This window comes from Salvia splendens, chromosome 1, assembly GCF_004379255.2.
Source record: "Salvia splendens isolate huo1 chromosome 1, SspV2, whole genome shotgun sequence".
Lineage (NCBI taxonomy): Eukaryota > Viridiplantae > Streptophyta > Magnoliopsida > Lamiales > Lamiaceae > Salvia > Salvia splendens.
Genome location: NC_056032.1, coordinates 17,967,631 through 17,986,469, shown reverse-complemented (window position 1 = coordinate 17,986,469; position 18,839 = coordinate 17,967,631). Strand labels below are relative to the sequence as shown.

The window sequence follows — 18,839 nt, the reverse complement described above, 5'->3', positions numbered from 1 at the left end:
CAACAAAACCCTAACACCAAGGTGGGTTTTTCATCATGGATGGGCCCTGCGGCCGGACGTTCCCCGACGTGGGACTTGCCTAGGGCGAGAGCTGATGGGAATTTTGCTCGCCAACCAACGAGTTGGGATAATCCTGCGTCACGACAAGGCTATGGTCAGTAGTTTGAACATCTAAGGCAGTTTAAAATGCAACCGGAAGAGAATAGAATAAATGAGAAGTGGACGCGATGGACGTACAACAACGCTTTTTCACCTACACGGCTTCTTCTGCGCCGCTGAAATATTCGGCGCCAGCCTACGTCACGCCGGTGCAAACAACGGCTGAGCACTACTTCCACAATCTGTCGACGCCGTCAAAAGTCTACCACCAGCAGCTTCCTCCTCCAAAAACCTATCAGCCGCCCTCACCGTCGGCTTTGATTCTTGGTCGTGATCGAGTTGAGGAAGGCTTTGCCGATTCTGCCAAGAAGATTCCTGTTTCTTATGTTGTTTTTGGTGGAGTTGAAAAGGTTGAGAAGATAGAGAAGTCCAGTCCGGATTCCGCACGTAAAGAGAAATCGGTTCACGGTTGCATCGAGATTCAGTCCGCGCATCAATTGAATGCTTCTCGATTCAAGATTCCCCAAGTCCAGATTGGTTTGGGTGGTTCCATTGTGGACAACGCATCGCTGAAATTATTGAGTGATTCATCTCATGTCAGGGTTGTCGCAAGTATGAATCATCGATCAACATCGCTCGACGCCGATGCCCGGTTGATTCCTCCGCAAAATGACACTCTATGCTTGAGCATTCATGGACGAATTGATACAGGGAGACGCTCAACTATTCGGTGTATGTTTGACACATGAGGATTCGTCGACACTCATCGTTGCTTCATGGTGGCCACCTTGAGGACATGGTGGATTTCAACCGTGAGGGAGTTGATACGATTATTATTATTATTATTATTTAGTTAGTTAATTATGGATTTGCATATCTTTTTCATATCTTTTGTCTTGCTCATTAAGTTAGTATCCACTATTATAAATAGTGGACATTGTTCTTTAGTTCGATCATTCAATAAATATCAATTATCCTTCTATTTTATTTTCTCTTACTCTCTTTCTTTTCAAACGTGCAAAACGCACAAACCCTAGAATTTGACGCCAAATTGATCGACGGGCAAAAGTTCCCACGACACTATTCGGTGTATGTTTGACACATGAGGATTCGTCGACACTCATCGTTGCTTCATGGTGGCCACCTTGAGGACATGGTGGATTTCAACCGTGAGGGAGTTGATACGATTATTATTATTATTATTATTTAGTTAGTTAATTATGGATTTGCATATCTTTTTCATATCTTTTGTCTTGCTCATTAAGTTAGTATCCACTATTATAAATAGTGGACATTGTTCTTTAGTTCGATCATTCAATAAATATCAATTATCCTTCTATTTTATTTTCTCTTACTCTCTTTCTTTTCAAACGTGCAAAACGCACAAACCCTAGAATTTGACGCCAAATTGATCGACGTGCAAAAGTTCCCACGACGTTCGACGCAAAATCTACGAGTTAAGGAACTTCATGTTTAACATAATCTTATTAACATTTAACTTTCTCTCTTTTATCGCGTAGAATAAAATAGCATTATTAACTTACACTTAGGAAATACTAAATTTAAGTAAATATATACAGTATCCGAAGGAAAGCAAACTATTCTTGACGCTGTCGCACTTTTTTCGCTTGTCTGACTTTATTTTCGGCAGCTTAAATCTATTACACTAGTAGTAGTATACATATTCCTCTGTTCGTCTTTAAAAATAAAAACTTTTAAAATTATAAAAATGTTAATGTAAAATTAATAAAGTAAGAGAATAAAAAGAAAAGTGTGTTAGTGAAAAAATGTCATATTCTTTCTGTTCTATAATAGTGGGAGCATTTTTTTTCGGCACGGAGATTTAGAAAATTATGTGTAATGTATCAGATAAAATGATAATAAAGTAAGAGAGATGAAAAAGTGGAGAGAATAAAGTAATAGAAGAAAAAATATGTTGGCTTTTACTAAAATGAGAAATGACTCCACTATTATATAATATATCAAAATGTCAAATAACTCCATTACTATGGAACCGAGACAGTATCTTGTTAAAGAGAAAAAAGTTTTCTAAAATAGAAAGTTTTTATTTTTGAAGAATGGATAAAAAAGAAAAAAAATTATTTTTAGAGAACGGGAGGTAGTAAGTAATTTCTAAAACACATGGACGGATTATTCAATCATGGATATTTGTTGCGAGAGTTTCTATGGACCACGATTCCATTTTCAGCCCAAATTCAGTCAAGATTCAAATGTTCGGTTGTGAGATTACCGTTTTATTTTTAGCCACACCAACCACAAAGCTAGTTTTTAATTGCACATTTTTTATTATTTTACAATTTTATTGTAGTATTTATTTAAATCATGACATTTGTAAAAAAATTTAGTAACTAAAAATCGAAAACTACATAATTAGAATTTGAAAATTACATTAATCAAATATTCAAACTGGCATAATTTAAATTTATAAACTTACATAATTAAAGACTAAATAAACCTGAGATTCAAAATGAGTTAAAACGTGCCCAAATATGTTCCACCACCACAAAGGCTGCCCTGAAAGATGGAATCATATACCTTCACTAGCACGTCTTCAACCATCCCCTGCATGGCGTCGAACTGTCCTATCCACCATTTGCAACTTGATAGTAGTTGGCTTTAGTGGACATTAAATTCATAGTTGCACATTAATCGTGTATTTACGTATGCAACTACAATATGGTGTCTAATAGACTTCAATTCCTCACGTACATTTCCATGTTTCTTTTTGGTGACAACCTTTTTAAGAAGTTTGCATAGTAGAAAATTTGTTAGAGAGTTGCTAGTACAACGATAATATTAATGCGAACACATCACGGAACTTTGTGAATTCGCCAAAATTCAACCACTTTGATTTCTTATTACCTCATCATGCTTCTTCTTCCCCTTTCGATTTTCCTTTTTTATCAATAATTTTAGTGACTTGAATTTTGGGAATCTTGGGATGATCATACATGTCCCACCTAAGATATAGAGCATTGCACTGCTCTACATTTTTGCTCCAACTCTTGTTGTCACAATCTGATTGATTTATGTCTCTATAATATTGACATGAGACCTGATTAAGTTAAGTGTTCAATTGAAGAAATATATAGAATTGGACATAAAACATCTGCTTCCAAAATATCCCAATCAAATCATTCACCACCATTCAAAACCTAAATTGAACACTATTATTTTCAGTAGATTGAACACTAGATCAAAACTATCTCATCGTTCCATCTAACTCACATAAACTTCTCATGCCGCACCCACTCTCCTTCAATAGATAGATGATTTATCCGGCGAAGATTCCGGCGACATCAGGCGCTGGTTATTATCTCCCGGAGTCTTGCCGCACACGCATTGGCAATCATATCCAAAAACATTCCCAAAGCACGTAAACATCCCGTCTTTATCTTTATCCCCCTTAGACCGTGTCGCCGACGACTTGTAGCTACTCGACGAGTAATCCGCGCCGGCGTTGTCGTCTCTGAGCTCTGCGCCACAAATGACGGAACTGGCCTGGCCGACCTTCCGGACGCTCTCAACGGGAACCATACACTCTGCGATGCTCAAAATCGAGGCCTCTTTAGTTTCGATTTAGGGCTTCACTATGATGATGGAGCTGCTGGGAGAGAAGTTGCCGAACCCTGTCATCTCGCTTCGTTCGCTTCTTGTCCTGCGCAGTGCAGCCCCGTCATCGGAATAGTCTTCAAGCAACTCCAGATCCTCCATCAGGTCTTGGTAGCCCACGGCCGACATGGCAAGTAGAGTGTATAACGGCATGCTTCTCATTGAGCTGTCCAGTAACGCCACTCCAATGCTCAGGATACCCTGTGGCCGCCCTGATGGGCGACGTATCTGTTCGAATATGAGAAATATGTGTGATTCAAAAAATTATATAAAGAGTTGGATGTATAATTGGTGAGAGGATGAGATTTCGCGTGTGGATCAAGTTATATGGGAAGATAACTGAACCGGGTGGATCAGTTTGCAATAGTCGTTGCCACTTGATCAAGGCGCTCTCTCTTTCACGAAAACATTTATAACTCCCAAACATGCACTACTTTAACAGTAAAGCGGCAAGTTCGAGGTAGATCCCACAGGGAAGCTGGTGTGTTGAGTGTGTGTTTAGTGAACAGGGTTCGATTGCTGTCACGCTTTAAATTGAGAGTTTTAAACTACTGGATTACGCTAGGCAGAAAATAGACTAACTACTTGATCAAGGGACTCGTCATGTTGAAAAACAAATAACGGACCAAGTAAACGACAGATTGAAATAAAGATTTAACTACCTAATCATGCTACAAAACTACAAACCACTTTGTCATTCAACATAATGAAGATTCAAACACTCGATCAGGGATTTTAGAACTAAACTACGCTGGAACAATAAACAAGAATTCCGAAAGCAAACAACTTTGATTTTTTTATACTCAGAACTCTAAACAGTGCTGTGAACTTGCGAAATACAAAACAAGAACTATTCTTTAACTACGTAACAAAACGAAATTTAACTAAGCTAACAGATTCAGAAAATAAGAAAACGAATAAAGCCGAGAAATCCTCGGTCGGAACTTGAGACGGCGCCGAACAGATATTGATTTCTTTGTCGCGCTCCCTTCAGTCGCTCTCCTTCTAACTGACCATTTCTACTATTTAACTAGGCTATTTTGGAACTTGGGGAAGAACTTGGAACTAGGGACAGGCGAAAAACTAAACTAAAGGCGAGGAAAAGGAGAGAATATCTTCACTATGGCGCTGTATCCTCTATTTATAGGTGCTTCACACAACCTCCAGCTACGATAACAACTTTGGCAGCGAATATTCGTCCTTGCTGGGATTGAGCGTCTCATCTGCTGATACGTGCCCTTCTTCTAGAATGTAGTGGTTCTTCAATAACCGAATGATGATTCACCTTCGTCCTTGCGCAGCTTACGCACCGATACGTGTCCCCTTCTAGAATGTAGTCCTTGATAACTGATTGAGGATCGCTTTCCAGCGCATCAGCCTCACGTGTCTTCCTTCTAGAATGCAGTGGTCCCCCGGCTAACTGCTTGATCACCACCTTGATCAACCCACCCAGTTTTGGCCTTTTTCCGCCTTCTGTGCCATCTTGATCAGTTTGGCATTGTTGCCTTTGGTCAAGCGGCATTCCTGCACAATTAATAATCGCTTTGCTCGATAAACTGATCAAGTAGCCTATATTTTACCCCTAAACCGATGCATAAAATATGCCTTATCAATAATGTAGTTTTATGAATTTTCTTGTCTTTCATTTTCTGTATTCTATCGATATAACATAATCTGTTGGAATATGAGAAATATATACGATTCAAGAAAATAATCAAGGCTTAATAGATTGATTGAACTTTAAACTAGAATGTAGTCTTATGATTTTTCTATTCTTTTATTTTCCGCATTCTGTTTATAACACATTATCAACTGAAATAAATATCTAAAAAGAATGTACCTGAAGAGCAACAAAGCGCATGCCAATATAAGGTTTGCCGTTGTGAGAGCGGCCCGTCTGAGGGATGAGTTTTCCGACGAGGCAGCGCACGGTGCCAATGAGGACGTCACAGAACCAATTGTTGGAATAGATCCCGATCATGACGGCGGAGGTGTCCTGCTTGAGAAACTCCTCCTCCACCCTAAACACAAACTTCTCATTCCACGTAGGATTATTCTTGCCAAGGTCGTCCACGCGCGACGTGAACTTTCGCTTCGGGTTCATCCACGCCATGGCGTACGTCTTCATGGATTTCGACACCAGCTCGAGATCCTGGGCTGAGATGATGTTGATCTCCAGGAGCTGATGCGTTTTCGACGGCGGCACCATTTTTGTTTTCTCTTCTGATCCCACCGTCGCCCTCAAAAGGGTCGACGAGGGCTGAGAGGACGAGGATGAGGATGGGGATGAGGAAGCGAGTACGGTGAAGAAGATTAATAATGGAAAGGGGTGCAAAGGGGAGATAAGGAATCAAAATGGGATTGCTTTTCTTCTAATTTCACTAATTTTGGTAATTCTTCAATTAGTTATCTCGACTATTCTTCTTTAGGAATCATTCATTTCACTGTCAACGTAAAATTTTGTGGTAATTAAGTGTTCTATATTTTAAGAGGTACATGTCTTTTACTAGTATATTAAAAAAAATCTATTTTTGGGTATTGAATTTTAAATGGTTAGTTTGTGATTCAACAATCGTAAATTCAAGAGTAATAATTAAGAATTGTTGATAAGGTTTATAATAGTACTATAATCCTAACTCTCAAAACTTGAATATGCGCTTAAAACTTATGGAAATTAATTATTCATTTTATATATTGGAATGTGAGTAGTATACAGAAGGATTTTTTTGACCTTTCATCAGTAAACTGAATTTCTTGACCCAGATAAATGGATCAAAACTTCCTACCTGAACACACTAGTCAATTTTCATTTATGTGGGTCACATCACAACAAATCAATTTTTATTTCATTTCTCAAGTTTTCTCAAATGAAAAATGAACGATGTCCTTAAAATAACTAGTGCGTATATGATTAATTTAAGTACATTAAGGTGGTGTTCAATTTCCTAGATAAAATAGTATTAAGATGTAATAAATGATTGAATTGTTAGATTATTTTAGTTGGAGGGGATTAGTTATGACTAATTATCACATAATTATTCATCTAGAGTTGTGAAATTCAATCTCATGAACCAAACACACTGTATATTTAATCTCAAAATACAATCTTACAAATCGAACTTCCTTGTCTAATTATGCGGAGGATTTGCACACAGCTGGATTACAATCCCAGTGGTTGGACTAGTGAAGTTAATGCACTTAAGCCCACAATGTGGGTCCCAACAGTCTAGATCCACATCGCACGACCATAATCCACATGGTATATATTCCATTATTCCTGAAATACATCAAATTCCAAATGTTACATCGAGTTACTATATGTGGCAATTCAATTGAATAATTTTAGTCGATTTATTCTCTAGTTGAAAATTATACTGAAATTATAGTTTGTCTATGTTTAGATATGATAAATATATTACTATACCAAAAATATGTGCATCTCTTTAGATTGAAAAATAATGACACATTAATTATATTCAATAAGTTTTTTAATTTTCAATTATAGGACATACCCATTTTCGGTTCTGAAAGTAGTGATGCAAATTGAAAAGATGCGTGGAAATCGTGCTAAAATTTTCCTTCACAATTATAGTTGCCATATCACTTTTTTTTGGAAAAGAATACTGAGATAGTACTTCCTCCGTTCCATGTTAATAGAGTCATTTCATTTTCTACACTCGTTTTAAAAAAATAATTCTTTAAAAATGGCATGTGTTTTAAAACACAATTAGTAAAGTAAAAGAATAATTGGTTAAGTAAGAGAAATGGTAAGAAAAATAAATAAAGTAAAAGAGATGAAGTGAAAAAATAATGGAAGTAGTAAGTGGATTGTAGGGTCCACTTCCTAAAATAGAAAGTATAAAAAGCTTTTATTTTTAAGGGATGACCCAAAGTGTAAATAGTTTCTATTTTTAAGGGATGAAGGTCGTAATAAATAGTTATTCTTTGCGTTACTCTCTCTCTATCTCTTATTTTACTTTTTCTTCACTTTAACTATTTATTACTCCCTCCATCCCGGCTAAGATGACACATTTTTTGGCTGGCATGAGATTTTAGGAGTTATTGATTAATGTGTTTAATTGGAGCGAGAAAATGTGGGTGTAAATATTAAAATCGAGAGAGAAAGAAAGATGAGTATTTTAATAGGAGTAAAAAAAGTGGTTGGTGTATTAATTGGAGAGAGAAAATTTTCAAAATAAGAAATGTGTCATCTTAGTTGTGACAAACTAAAAAGAAAAACGTGTCGTCTTAAGTGAGATGGAGGGAATAATTTTTTTAAAATAGGTGCAGTAAATGAAGTGCCTCTATCGAGGAGGAACGGAGGGAGTATGAAATTATCTAAAAACAAAGTTAATTTATTGGTATTAATCCTCCAAAAACGAAATTATTAGATTAAACTAATAAAGAAACGAATTATACTCTGCACTAGAGACTAGAATACACCACATGAATTCCTTAACATATAGAACTCGCTTTCGATACAAATAAAACATATTAGTTCGTTAACGTAGAAATATGACTTACCAGATGTAGTCACAAAATAAAAAGCTAAAAAAATTAAGATTCCAACACCGGTATTCCCCATGTTTATATGATCGATTAAAAGTGATGGTGTTTAAATATTATATACACAAAGTTATGGTTGGTTTGTAGTGGGGATAATTTTATAATTCCACAATCATGTATATGGTGCTATACAAACGGTTGAGAAGTGTAATAACCATGGATCTTTTGTGGTGATCATGTAATAGGCATGGAGTTAAAACTTTTGAGACGCTTATTTATTTATTTTGGAATTGAATAGTTGAGTTGAAGATGCTTAATTCAAGTTGATGTTAGTTAAAACTTTTGAGACGCTTATTTATTTATTTTGGAATTGAATAGTTGAGTAGAAGATGCTTAATTCAAGTTGATGTTCGACAAAATGTTAAAAAAATGGACCAGTGAGTGAGCCAACGAAATTATTGGTTCATGATTTGATCGGTTGGACCGATTCGATTAAGAACTATTCTGGACCACATAATGTTAAAATCTGATGACTGCAAATAGAGCGAAAAAATCCTTAGTCAGGACATATTTCCATATGGTATCAAAAAGAGAGAAAAATGAGGAGGAGAGAGAATATCGTTCTCTGCCTTCACGATTATATGAAGCAATGTCTATATTCCTATAGATTTTGGTTAGGACAAGAAAGTTTGATCCCTACTATAAATCATGAACCTTTTAACCCAATTATGATTGAATCCCAAGTCTAGTTTCCTTAATATGCTACTCCCTAAAAAATTGTTTAACTTTATATGATAAAGTGGATAGAAAAAGTTAGTGGAATGTGAGGTCTACTTTTATATAAAATGCGAATGAAATGAGTTAGTGGAATGTAATGTCTACTTACCAAATATAGTAAAAATAAAATGAGACATTTATTGGTGGACAAAGGGAATACATGAAAGGAAAAAGTTAAAATATTACTTCTACACTAGAGTAAATTTAAGTAAACAAATTGGAGATGCGGGGTATCGATCCCCATATCTTTCACATGCTAAGCGAGCACTCACCATCTGAATATACATATCTAGGGGTGGGTCGGTACGGTATACCGTACCGACCGTGCCATACCGCATACCGTACCGGAAAGTACGGTATGACAAAATTCAATACCGATACCGTACCGAATTTTCGGTATACCGAAATTCGGGTATACCGGAAATTCGGTATGATATTTTTTGATACCGTTACGATACCGTTATTACGGTATACCGAAAAATAATTGGTTTCTTGATTTGTTCATTTACTAATTGGTTTCTCGATTGTTCATTATTTTTTGCTATCGGTAATTCGTCCATCACTCTATTCAATTTTATATTTTGGTTAGCATGTTATCAAGTATCATATTATATTTGTTGTTGCCGATGATGTTGATCTTTAAGTATCTTTTAATATATATTTATGGATTATTTTGATTACATATATTCAGAATTTTGTCCCATAATAGTGGTTAATGATAAAATGAAGGCACTTATTGATTATTTTTGGCTATTTAGACCAATAGTAGTAATAATTGGTCTTATAAATAAAATCTCCAAATAGATTTACAAGTGTAATGAAATAAAGATTCAATTTTTTCCCCCTAGACTTTAATTTCAATCTATCATTATAAACATGCATACAAATTCTCAAAAATATTAACAAGGCACGGTCTTCCTTTGATTTGAATAAATTTTTAAAATACTAGCAAATAATATTTTTTTAATGTGAAAATACTAAAATTCAACATATATCAAAATTTGGCTCATTTGTTGGTTATGATGAGTATATTTTAAAGTTAAGGTTAAGGATTTAGGTTTCAAGGTTTGAGTTTTTAGTGTATAGGGTCGCTATATTGCAACGAAATGAATCTCGACTAGAAAGTGTCTCACCAGTGCAATATTAAATTATTGCAATGTAAACTTGCTCCTACAGTTATAACTCAACGGTTAATTCATATTTTCACAGATTTAAAATGCTTTTTAATTTTAAGTCTGATATTTAAATGTCAAGACAGTTTATTAAAATGTCAACACAAATATGTGTTGAAATTTTAATGTGCTCGTATTGACATTTTTAAGAAAAGATAGCATTTAAACACACTCTTGTGTCTATGTGGGGTTAATGTGATTGAAAAAGTATAATCCAAAGTAAGAGGATGTCGAATATTCTTTTGTTTATCATTTCACAACTTTTATTTCGCAAAATGAAATAAATATGAAGAAATTAAAATGACCCGTGCATCGCACGGGCGTGACACTAGTTAGTAATTTAAATTGAACATTTATTTCTCTTTAAGAATTAAGAATGACTAATCAGTATCCTATTTATTCATCCTTCAATTTAAGTAGTATATAAAATAAGATAACATACAATGAATTAAACACTAATTAAACGATTTGATTCATTTTCAGCTGCACATATTTTTAATTGACATTTTATGAAGTGGGACGAAGAATAAAATAAAATTTTTAATTACTTTGTATATTTGGAATATGACATTACACAAAGAATCATATACTAAATGGTGTGAGTTAATACAAATTCTTTCAAATGTGCTCTGTTGAAACATATTCCCGATATCGTATTTTCAATCTTCTTTCGGTGTTATGTGCTATTGTGTTTATTATATTTAATAAGATGAGTTGATAAAAAAATAATTAAGGTTAATTTTGAATTTGTTTGAATAAATTATCATTTGAATGTTTAACTTTATTGTATTAATTGATGTATTAATTTTTTAAAATATAATATATATATAAATGTAATATATATTACAACATATTTAATATTAATATATATATATATATAATAATCTATCGGTATACCACGGTATACCGAATCTTCGGTATATACCGAAGTTTCGGTATACCACGGTATACCGGTATACCGTGGATTCGGTATATACCGAAGTTTCGGTATACCGTGGATTCGGTATACCGCAGTATAGAAAAATTGATACCGTTACCGTACCGAAACACTGCGGTACGGTATCATACCGTACCGGAAACTGCGGTATACCGAAAAATCGGTATTTTCGGTATTTTTCCGGTACGGTAAGTCCGGTATTACGGTATTTCGGTATAATTTCCCACCCCTATACATATCGTTTCTTTTTTTTTTATTGAATTATTAGGTGAAATGAACTAAATTCATTGGGCCTATTTTATTAAACTTAGTTGGGGCCTTTCCTTTAATGTTAAAATGATGATGAGCTTATTTGAATAAATAAGTAGGGTCGATTATAGAGTAATTAATGTTAACTAATTTCATATTTTCCTTTTCGTCTGTAATGTAATTAATTAAGAAAACTTCTCAACAGTAGACCTGCCCACGGTTCATGAACCGACGGTTTCGGTTCGGAACCGCCGGTTCCGGTTTTGGGAAATATGGAACCGGAACCGAACCATGAGGCTGTTTCACGGTTTCGGTTTCGGTTTGAAAACCGGTGGTTTCGGTTTCGGTTCCGAACCGCCGGTTTTCGGACGGTTCCTAGCAGTTTAGGTTCGGTTTCACGATTTTTTCCTTAATTTTTTTGCCATGTAGTTTGAAATTATAAAATAAAATGGAACAAGTAAATGATAGTTTAAATTGAATTAAGATGAGTAAGGTGAAAATGATATCAAATTTACAATTTACATATACAAATTACAATGTGATAAAATTTATAAACAAATTACAATGTGATATAATTTACAAGCAAATTACAAAGTGATATAAACAGGGGGAAATGAGATCCAATTTGAATTTAAAATTAGCATTTAAATGTATAAAGAAATAAATAAACAAATAAATAAAAATAAAAGAAATGGTGTTTTGTGCAATCAATTTTGAATAGTGCAGTCATCACCCACCGCCAACCAATCAATTTTGAAGACTCAACTAATCAATTTTGAAGACTACAAATTCATTAACCAATGTTAATTAGAGTATTATGCTTTATTTAAAGTAATCAATTCTTCTAAGTTTTATTAAACAATGTTCAATAAATATTTATTAATAATGATCCTTACTCCATAGACTCCATACGTAAAAAACAGTGTTAATAAATAAAATCGGAAATAGTATTATAAAGTTATTACCATAATCAATGGTCCATACTCCATAGACTCCATCTTATAATCTAGTCTATTTTTTTTATTATCTTTTCTCTTATGTTTACCAAATTACCATCCAATTTTACCTAATAGTATTATAAAGTTATTTTTGCTACAAAATTTTGTCTCACATTATTGTTTCCACATATATTACCAAATCCAAAAATGAAAGTTACTTATAAAAGTATAAAACTAAAAAACCGGATCATTCAACAATGTTTTATTTAATGGAGTATAGTTTTAATATAAGGATTAACTATGTTTAAATTTATCATTGCATTGGTGGTTCGGAACCGTGAAACCGCCGGTTAACCGACGGTTCGGAACCGGCGGATCGGTCGCGGTTTCGGTTCGAAAAATTTAGTACCTGAACCGAACCACGGTTCTAAAATTCACGGTTTTGGTTCGGGATATTTCTCGCTGTTTCGGTTTAGAACCGTAACCGGCGGTAACGGTTTTGGTTTTAACCGCCTGTTCGGTAAACCTTGGGCACCTCTACTCAACAGTTCTTACGCAAACTATTATAAATAGAGTAAAGGTCAATTTTGGTACTAAATATATGACTAAAATATGAATTTGGTCGAAAACATTCACTTTTTGAAAAACAGGTGCATAACAAATGAAATCTTTGTCGGAGCGGTCCTTTTTTGACGGTTCCGTAAAAAAACTAACGGTCATGCCACTGTGTAATTAGGTTTGACCGTTAGTTTTTCGACGAACCGTAAAAAAAGGACTACTTCCTCGACATTTTTATTTGTTACGGACTTGTTTTTCAAAAAGTGAATGTTTTGAACCAAATTCGTATGAAATGAGAGCGTCTTAGGAAAATATTAGAGATAAAATGGTGTTTATACCGTGGCCTCCTACGTGAGAATTGTTCTTCGGTTTTCTTTTCTTCTTTTAGTCTCTTATAAATATATTGAGTTCTTCTTTATTAAATTACAATGTTTTTTTGATTAAGTAGGAATCCAACCTTTACTCCTACAACAACTCTAAGATGATCCTTTTTAATGTTGAGTGAACTACATCAAAAGTCCCTAACGTTTCTATTTGTGTCACTGCAGGCCCCTAACAAAAAAAAAATATCGTCAAACAACCCTAACCTTAAACATAATCACATATCGTATATTTGTAGCCATTTTTCAGACCTACCCTCAGGGGCATTTTAGTCAACTTACCAAAAACCTACACACCTACACTGCAAACCTCCACTGCCTTGCAGACCTACCCTCTGTAATGTCATGTCATATTTGAAATTTCCCACGATATATACATATTGTAAGGGGTTTAGGGGTATGCTTCATTTTCATTTCTCACACTTCAAATCATTTATCTCACTTGGGGGTTTTGAGTGTGCACCTACCGTCGTTTACTCACTCATTCATCCCTATCGCTGAGTTTGACGTCGCAATTTAGGTAAGTTCCATTGTGACCGGTAAAATGTAGGATGCTTTTTGCATGTTCCTGCAGCTGATTTTGGTTGTGTTCAATTTAGGGTTTATGTATGTTAGGCTGTGCCGTTCCAATTTTTGGGCTGTGTCATTCCAATTTTTGGGGATTCGTTTAACAAATAATAGCGTATAAGTTATGAAAATATTTTTGGTTTTAATTTTCAATTCAGGTCATTGTTGCAATGTCTTCTTCTAGTTCTCAATCTTACGGGTCAAGTTTTAATTGGAATTGGCCACGTCTAGAGATTGTGAACTGTAATCATGATCTTGAGGCTGAGCTAGTGATATCTAGGACTACTGCTAATCCTGGTCGACGTTACTATCGTTGTCCAATATGGAAGGAAGATGATTGCATATTCTTTCGTTGGTTTGATGCGGGTCTATCGCCAAGCCAAGACACTTACTTTCAAAGAATCAAGCTCGAACAAGAATATTGTGGAAGAATATTGAGCATGAAGAACAACTCCGATGCAAGAATATTGTGGAAGGTGTTCTTGATGATAAATTGCGCATGAAAAGTGACGAATGTGAAGAACTGAAGTTAAAATTGAGCATGTAATGGTAACACTTTTCTTCTTCAATCAATATGAGGGATTTTTTTTGTACTGAACCTTTGAAGTTCCACTGTAAGTATAAGGGGTAAATAAGTGACACTTTAATTATTGTACACGAATGAAGTTTTACAATCACGAATGAAGTTCCCGAATGAAGTTTTATAATCACGAATGAAGTACCTTAAATACAATAGGTACATTAAACTAACACTCTGAAGTTTTATAATCACGAATGAAGTACCCAGCTTTTGGTGAAATACCACCCTACGTACAAAACTTTTTGTTGAATAACACCTAGTGTACAAAACTTATTGTGAAATACCACCCTACGTACAAAGTTAAAATATGCAATACTCAATTAATAACACACGACGTACAAGACTTTTTGTGAAATAACATCCTACGTACAAAGTAAAAATATGCAGTACTCAATTAATAACATACGTATAAGTAGTTATCAACAAACAAGATGGGTCTTCCCATAAAGGATACACAAAAGTATAGTCATAAAATACAGACAAAAAATGCAGTTAACTACAACTACATACAAGAGCCTTCCCTTAAAGCATAGACAAAAAACATAGTCATAATGTTTGACAAAAAAGGCAGTTAACTACATACAAGGGCCTTCCCATGATGATCCCTAACAAGCATAGTCATAATATAATATCAGCATAATGTTTGACAAAAAAAGGCTTTAAGACACAAACAAAAACCAACACCATTGTTTAGACTTTTCAGGTTCCCAAACTTGATCACCGCGGTTATTCAATCCTGATCCCCGTGACGGCCACAGCGTTGCGGCTGAGTCCTGGTCCGACGTGTGCTAGCCCTTGGACCAGTGGGATTGGTCTACAACAAACAACAAACCGGTCAAATTGACTGCCAATGGTTAGGAAATAAAAAGTGAAAAATTGATACCGAATACTACCTCTTGGTTTGGCCGCATAGACCGACATGTGCTAGGTCGTCCCCCACGAGGTAGATTGGTCTGTAACAAACAAACCATTAAAATACAGGCCAACGGGTAGGGAATTCATATAATTGTACTAAATAGTACCTCTTGATTTTGAAACACGTTAGACGACAAGCCTTGTCACCGCCATCCGTCGTGGGTGGCTCACTGGGCTTACTGGGCGGTGAACTCTGTCCAACTTTGGTTCGAGCATCTACACGGGGATCATTGGTGCATGTTCTCCTGTTATGACCATCTTGTCTGCACCGACGACATCTGAGTACAAAGGTTCGTCGTAGTGACTAAGATCCATTCTTATGATGACGAACCTGGGGCTCTTCACGCCTCAGTTTCTTTGGCCGCCCATGCTGTCGCTTTGTCCTCGGGGGTGCCAGTTCAAATCCAACGTCAGAAGTCTTGGACCAATTATCCATCCCATTGATTGGGTACAGGACATTCTCGTACAAAATCAACATTGTGGACCGTAAATAATAGCGGGAGACATAGTCTGATACATCCTTCTCATTCTTGTTGATTGTAGCGATGGCATGAGTGCACGAGATCCCAGTCAGCTGCCATGATCTGCACGAGCAAGTAAATTCATGCATGTTCACTACATACTGGGCTGACGGTCCCGACACTTGGTACAAATCCTCTCCGTTCCATGTTGATCTCCAGGAAGAAGCCCTCACGTACAACTTATCCACAATCTCTTTGATAACGGGCGACAGTACGTGATCGTATGTCTTGATCCACTGGCCTCTAATCTGAATTCTCTCCATTTGACTCGTCCGAATCTCCTTCAACATGGTGATAATGGCCAACTCTTGAGCAATTGCTATCTTCGAATTAGAGGTCTCACAGATATTGTTGAGGATAACATCACAACAAACATGTGAAGAGAAATATGCCTTCACCCATTTTTCTTTTGGAGCAACACCGAGTAGGTATTGATGTGCTTGGGGATATATAATCCGCAACGCATCCATCCGCTCCACATACTGTTCGTGGGTTGTACTCGACGGAAGCTCCCACAATATTTCCTTAAAATTCACCCCGATGAATATCTTCTTGAAGTTGTTGTATATGTGCTAAACACAGAAGCGATGCTCGCTCTGTGGGAAATCCTCAAGGATGGCCTTTGCAAGACCCTACTAAATTCATGTAACACAACACCCATTAGCACATGTATAAGGCATAACACAAAATCTATAATCACAATCGAACTATTAATCTATAGGTCAAATCACAACTAAAGTATTATTATTTAAAAAATCACAATTATAGTATACACTTTTTTACTGAAATCACATTATTCGTACCTTTTGCTGATCAGACATGAAGACGTATCTTGGGGCATTCTCATGTATGTGAAGGTCCTCTGATAGGTAGCGTCTAGGTGTCAGTGTTGCAAAGGAGGGGAATTGAGTTAGCGTCTAGGTGTCAGTGTTGTCGGTCTGCTTCGGTCGAGTCTCTTAGTCATGTCTTTTTTTCGAGTCAGTCAGCGGTTTCTGCATGGGAGTATTTCGATGCCTGGTTTCCTTCTTCGCACACACCGATTCACACGAGCACTGATATTGCACTTAGACTAGGTCACTGGCAGAGGTCCTCTTTCCAGAGGGCTCCCGCCATGCATATTAGTTATCTTGTTCCCTGTTTCATTGCATGGTTTCTTTGGACGGAGAAGAACAACTGCAAGCATGACGGTCGTCCTTTTCGCCACTCGCATGTTATTTAGCAGGTCACTCATCACCTGCACGTGCTTATTCTGGCCGACAGGATCACCCCGACTCATTGGAGGGGATGTTCGCCGTCGGTTGATTTCATGCCTTTCTCCCCAGACAGCGTGTTCTGCGGTCGCTCATGGTCTTATGGTATCCACCTGCTGCCCCTTGGGTGAAGTTGAACACTGATGGTGCCTTCTCTACATCGACACTGGAGGCGGGGGAGGGAGGATTGGTTCGAGGTTCTGATGGAGGCCTTCTGCGGGCCTTCTGTTCTCCAGTAGCTGCATCATCAAGCTTTGAGGCGGAGCTTTTGGCTCTGATTCGGGTTCTGGAGATGGCTATGGAGCTCTCTACACACATTTGGATAGAGCTGGACTCAGCGGCTCTGGTTACCTTATTGTCATCTACACATCTTGGATATGCGGATCTTAGACATCATATGGCTTTGATCCGGAGTATGACATCTCAGCGGCAGGTTCGATTCTCACATATCTACAGAGAAGGGAACCGGGCTGCCGACTTTCTGGTAGGTAGGGGGATCCAAACCCCTGCCCTCACATACTACGATCCAATCTCTGCGCCTCGGTACCTGAAGGCGCTAGTTAGGATGGACCAGCTGGGATATCCTAACTTCCGTTTCCGACGGAGAGATGTGGGTTGAACCTGTTCTCATGAGGGTTAGCTTTATTTTATATTCGTCTCTTCCTTTAGTTTATTTAGTCCTTTTTTCCCTCTTGATAGCATGGAGGTTCCCGGCTTGTGGGACCTCTGCTTTGCTTTTTCATGTTCTTGGTTTGGATCTCAGTCACGTTTGGGCTAAGATCATGTGTTGGAACATTACATTTTGAGGTTTACTTGGAAAAAAAATTGACATAAAAAAGGTCCTCTGATAGGTAGGCGAGAAACCATTTCCACTGATCATAGCTCTCTGCCTCAGTCACCGCCCACGCAATAGGCCACCAACCATTGTTTGGATCAATTCCCATGGCCGTCATAAGTTGGCCTCTGTACATACCTCTCAAGAAACAGGCAATCAAGAAGATAGTTGAACGGAAAAAACGCATCCAACCATTTTTCAAAGGCCCGAGGCAACAATAAAGCCTCAAGAATCTCGGGCCTACAACTTCAGGATCCATGAAGTTCTCGTAGTGTATATGCACACTCGAATCAAGGTGTGTCCGTTCCAATTCAGATTTGTAGTAGAACAGTCTCCGGTATTGGAGTCCCGCCTTGCCAAAGATACCTTCTAATGCACTGTCTCTTGCGCGATATGCCTTCATCCAACCAACTTTCAGCCCGAACTCCTCATCCACACACTGCCGTATAACTGCCAATGGAATGTGGGGGTTTGCTTTGATTTTCTCCATGAAACGCTCAACTAGCCACTTGGACGTGAGCCATCTCTGATCCAACACTTGCGAGCACGTGTGAGCATGATCTCTCTGCATATTCATTACCACATAATTGGTATTGTTGTGAGTTTCGATCTTCCTTGCATACACATACCATTCGCATTCCTTGCCTTTACAAATGGCATGAAGTCTCTTACCATCATTTTTGGATTCATGTACACGTCGTCTGGTCATTATCGCGTACTGGCGAATGACCTAATAGAAGAAATCTCGATCCTTAAAAATATCACTAGCCTTCCAAACTGGAAGCTCATTGGTCAGCTTGAATGGGGTGTACTTTATACCCTTCTTCTTTAACCCCCCAAATCTTCAAGATCTTGTAGATCTTGTAGCTCATCCACTGTTTCTTGCTCGCATAGTGGGTTTGTATCCGTCGAGTTCCTTTGT

General features: G+C 37.0%; 4 protein-coding genes and 1 long non-coding RNA gene across 5 annotated transcripts; 1 reads left to right on the top strand and 4 right to left on the bottom strand.

Annotated features, from left to right (window-relative positions):
• Window positions 1-4,538: 4,538 nt before the first annotated feature.
• LOC121804365 lies at window positions 4,539-6,123 on the bottom strand. Its single transcript, XM_042203864.1, has 2 exons — window positions 5,573-6,123; window positions 4,539-5,256 (listed from the first exon to the last, which is right to left on the bottom strand). Exons 1-2 carry the CDS (start codon window positions 5,939-5,941, stop codon window positions 5,173-5,175), a joined length of 453 nt encoding a protein of 150 aa, XP_042059798.1. The 5' UTR covers window positions 5,942-6,123; the 3' UTR covers window positions 4,539-5,172.
• A 676-nt stretch (window positions 6,124-6,799) lies between these two features.
• LOC121804477 lies at window positions 6,800-8,351 on the bottom strand. Its single transcript, XR_006051161.1, has 2 exons — window positions 8,257-8,351; window positions 6,800-7,009 (listed from the first exon to the last, which is right to left on the bottom strand). It is a non-coding gene; the product is annotated as an uncharacterized LOC121804477 (long non-coding RNA).
• Window positions 8,352-15,615: 7,264 nt separating this feature from the next.
• Window positions 15,616-16,302, bottom strand: LOC121811619. Its single transcript, XM_042212529.1, has one exon. It carries the CDS (start codon window positions 16,300-16,302, stop codon window positions 15,616-15,618), a length of 687 nt encoding a protein of 228 aa, XP_042068463.1.
• An 874-nt stretch (window positions 16,303-17,176) lies between these two features.
• LOC121811544 lies at window positions 17,177-17,701 on the top strand. The gene has a single exon (XM_042212437.1). It carries the CDS (start codon window positions 17,177-17,179, stop codon window positions 17,699-17,701), a length of 525 nt encoding a protein of 174 aa, XP_042068371.1.
• A 190-nt stretch (window positions 17,702-17,891) lies between these two features.
• On the bottom strand, window positions 17,892-18,626 carry LOC121811472. The gene has a single exon (XM_042212377.1). It carries the CDS (start codon window positions 18,624-18,626, stop codon window positions 17,892-17,894), a length of 735 nt encoding a protein of 244 aa, XP_042068311.1.
• Between the last annotated feature and the right edge of the window lie 213 nt (window positions 18,627-18,839).

Bases quoted from the DNA above. Each gene is read 5' to 3' on its own strand.
- LOC121804365 (XM_042203864.1), bottom strand. From the start codon at position 5,941: ATGGTGCCGCCGTCGAAAACGCATCAGCTCCTGGAGATCAACATCATC. The intron at 5,257-5,572 runs GTACATTCTTTT...TTAATTGTGCAG, and splicing joins TGCGCTTTGTTGCTCTTCAG to GAATGCCGCTTGACCAAAGG.
- LOC121811619 (XM_042212529.1), bottom strand. From the start codon at position 16,302: ATGGATGCGTTGCGGATTATATATCCCCAAGCACATCAATACCTACTC.
- LOC121811544 (XM_042212437.1), top strand. From the start codon at position 17,177: ATGGTCTTATGGTATCCACCTGCTGCCCCTTGGGTGAAGTTGAACACT.
- LOC121811472 (XM_042212377.1), bottom strand. From the start codon at position 18,626: ATGACCAGACGACGTGTACATGAATCCAAAAATGATGGTAAGAGACTT.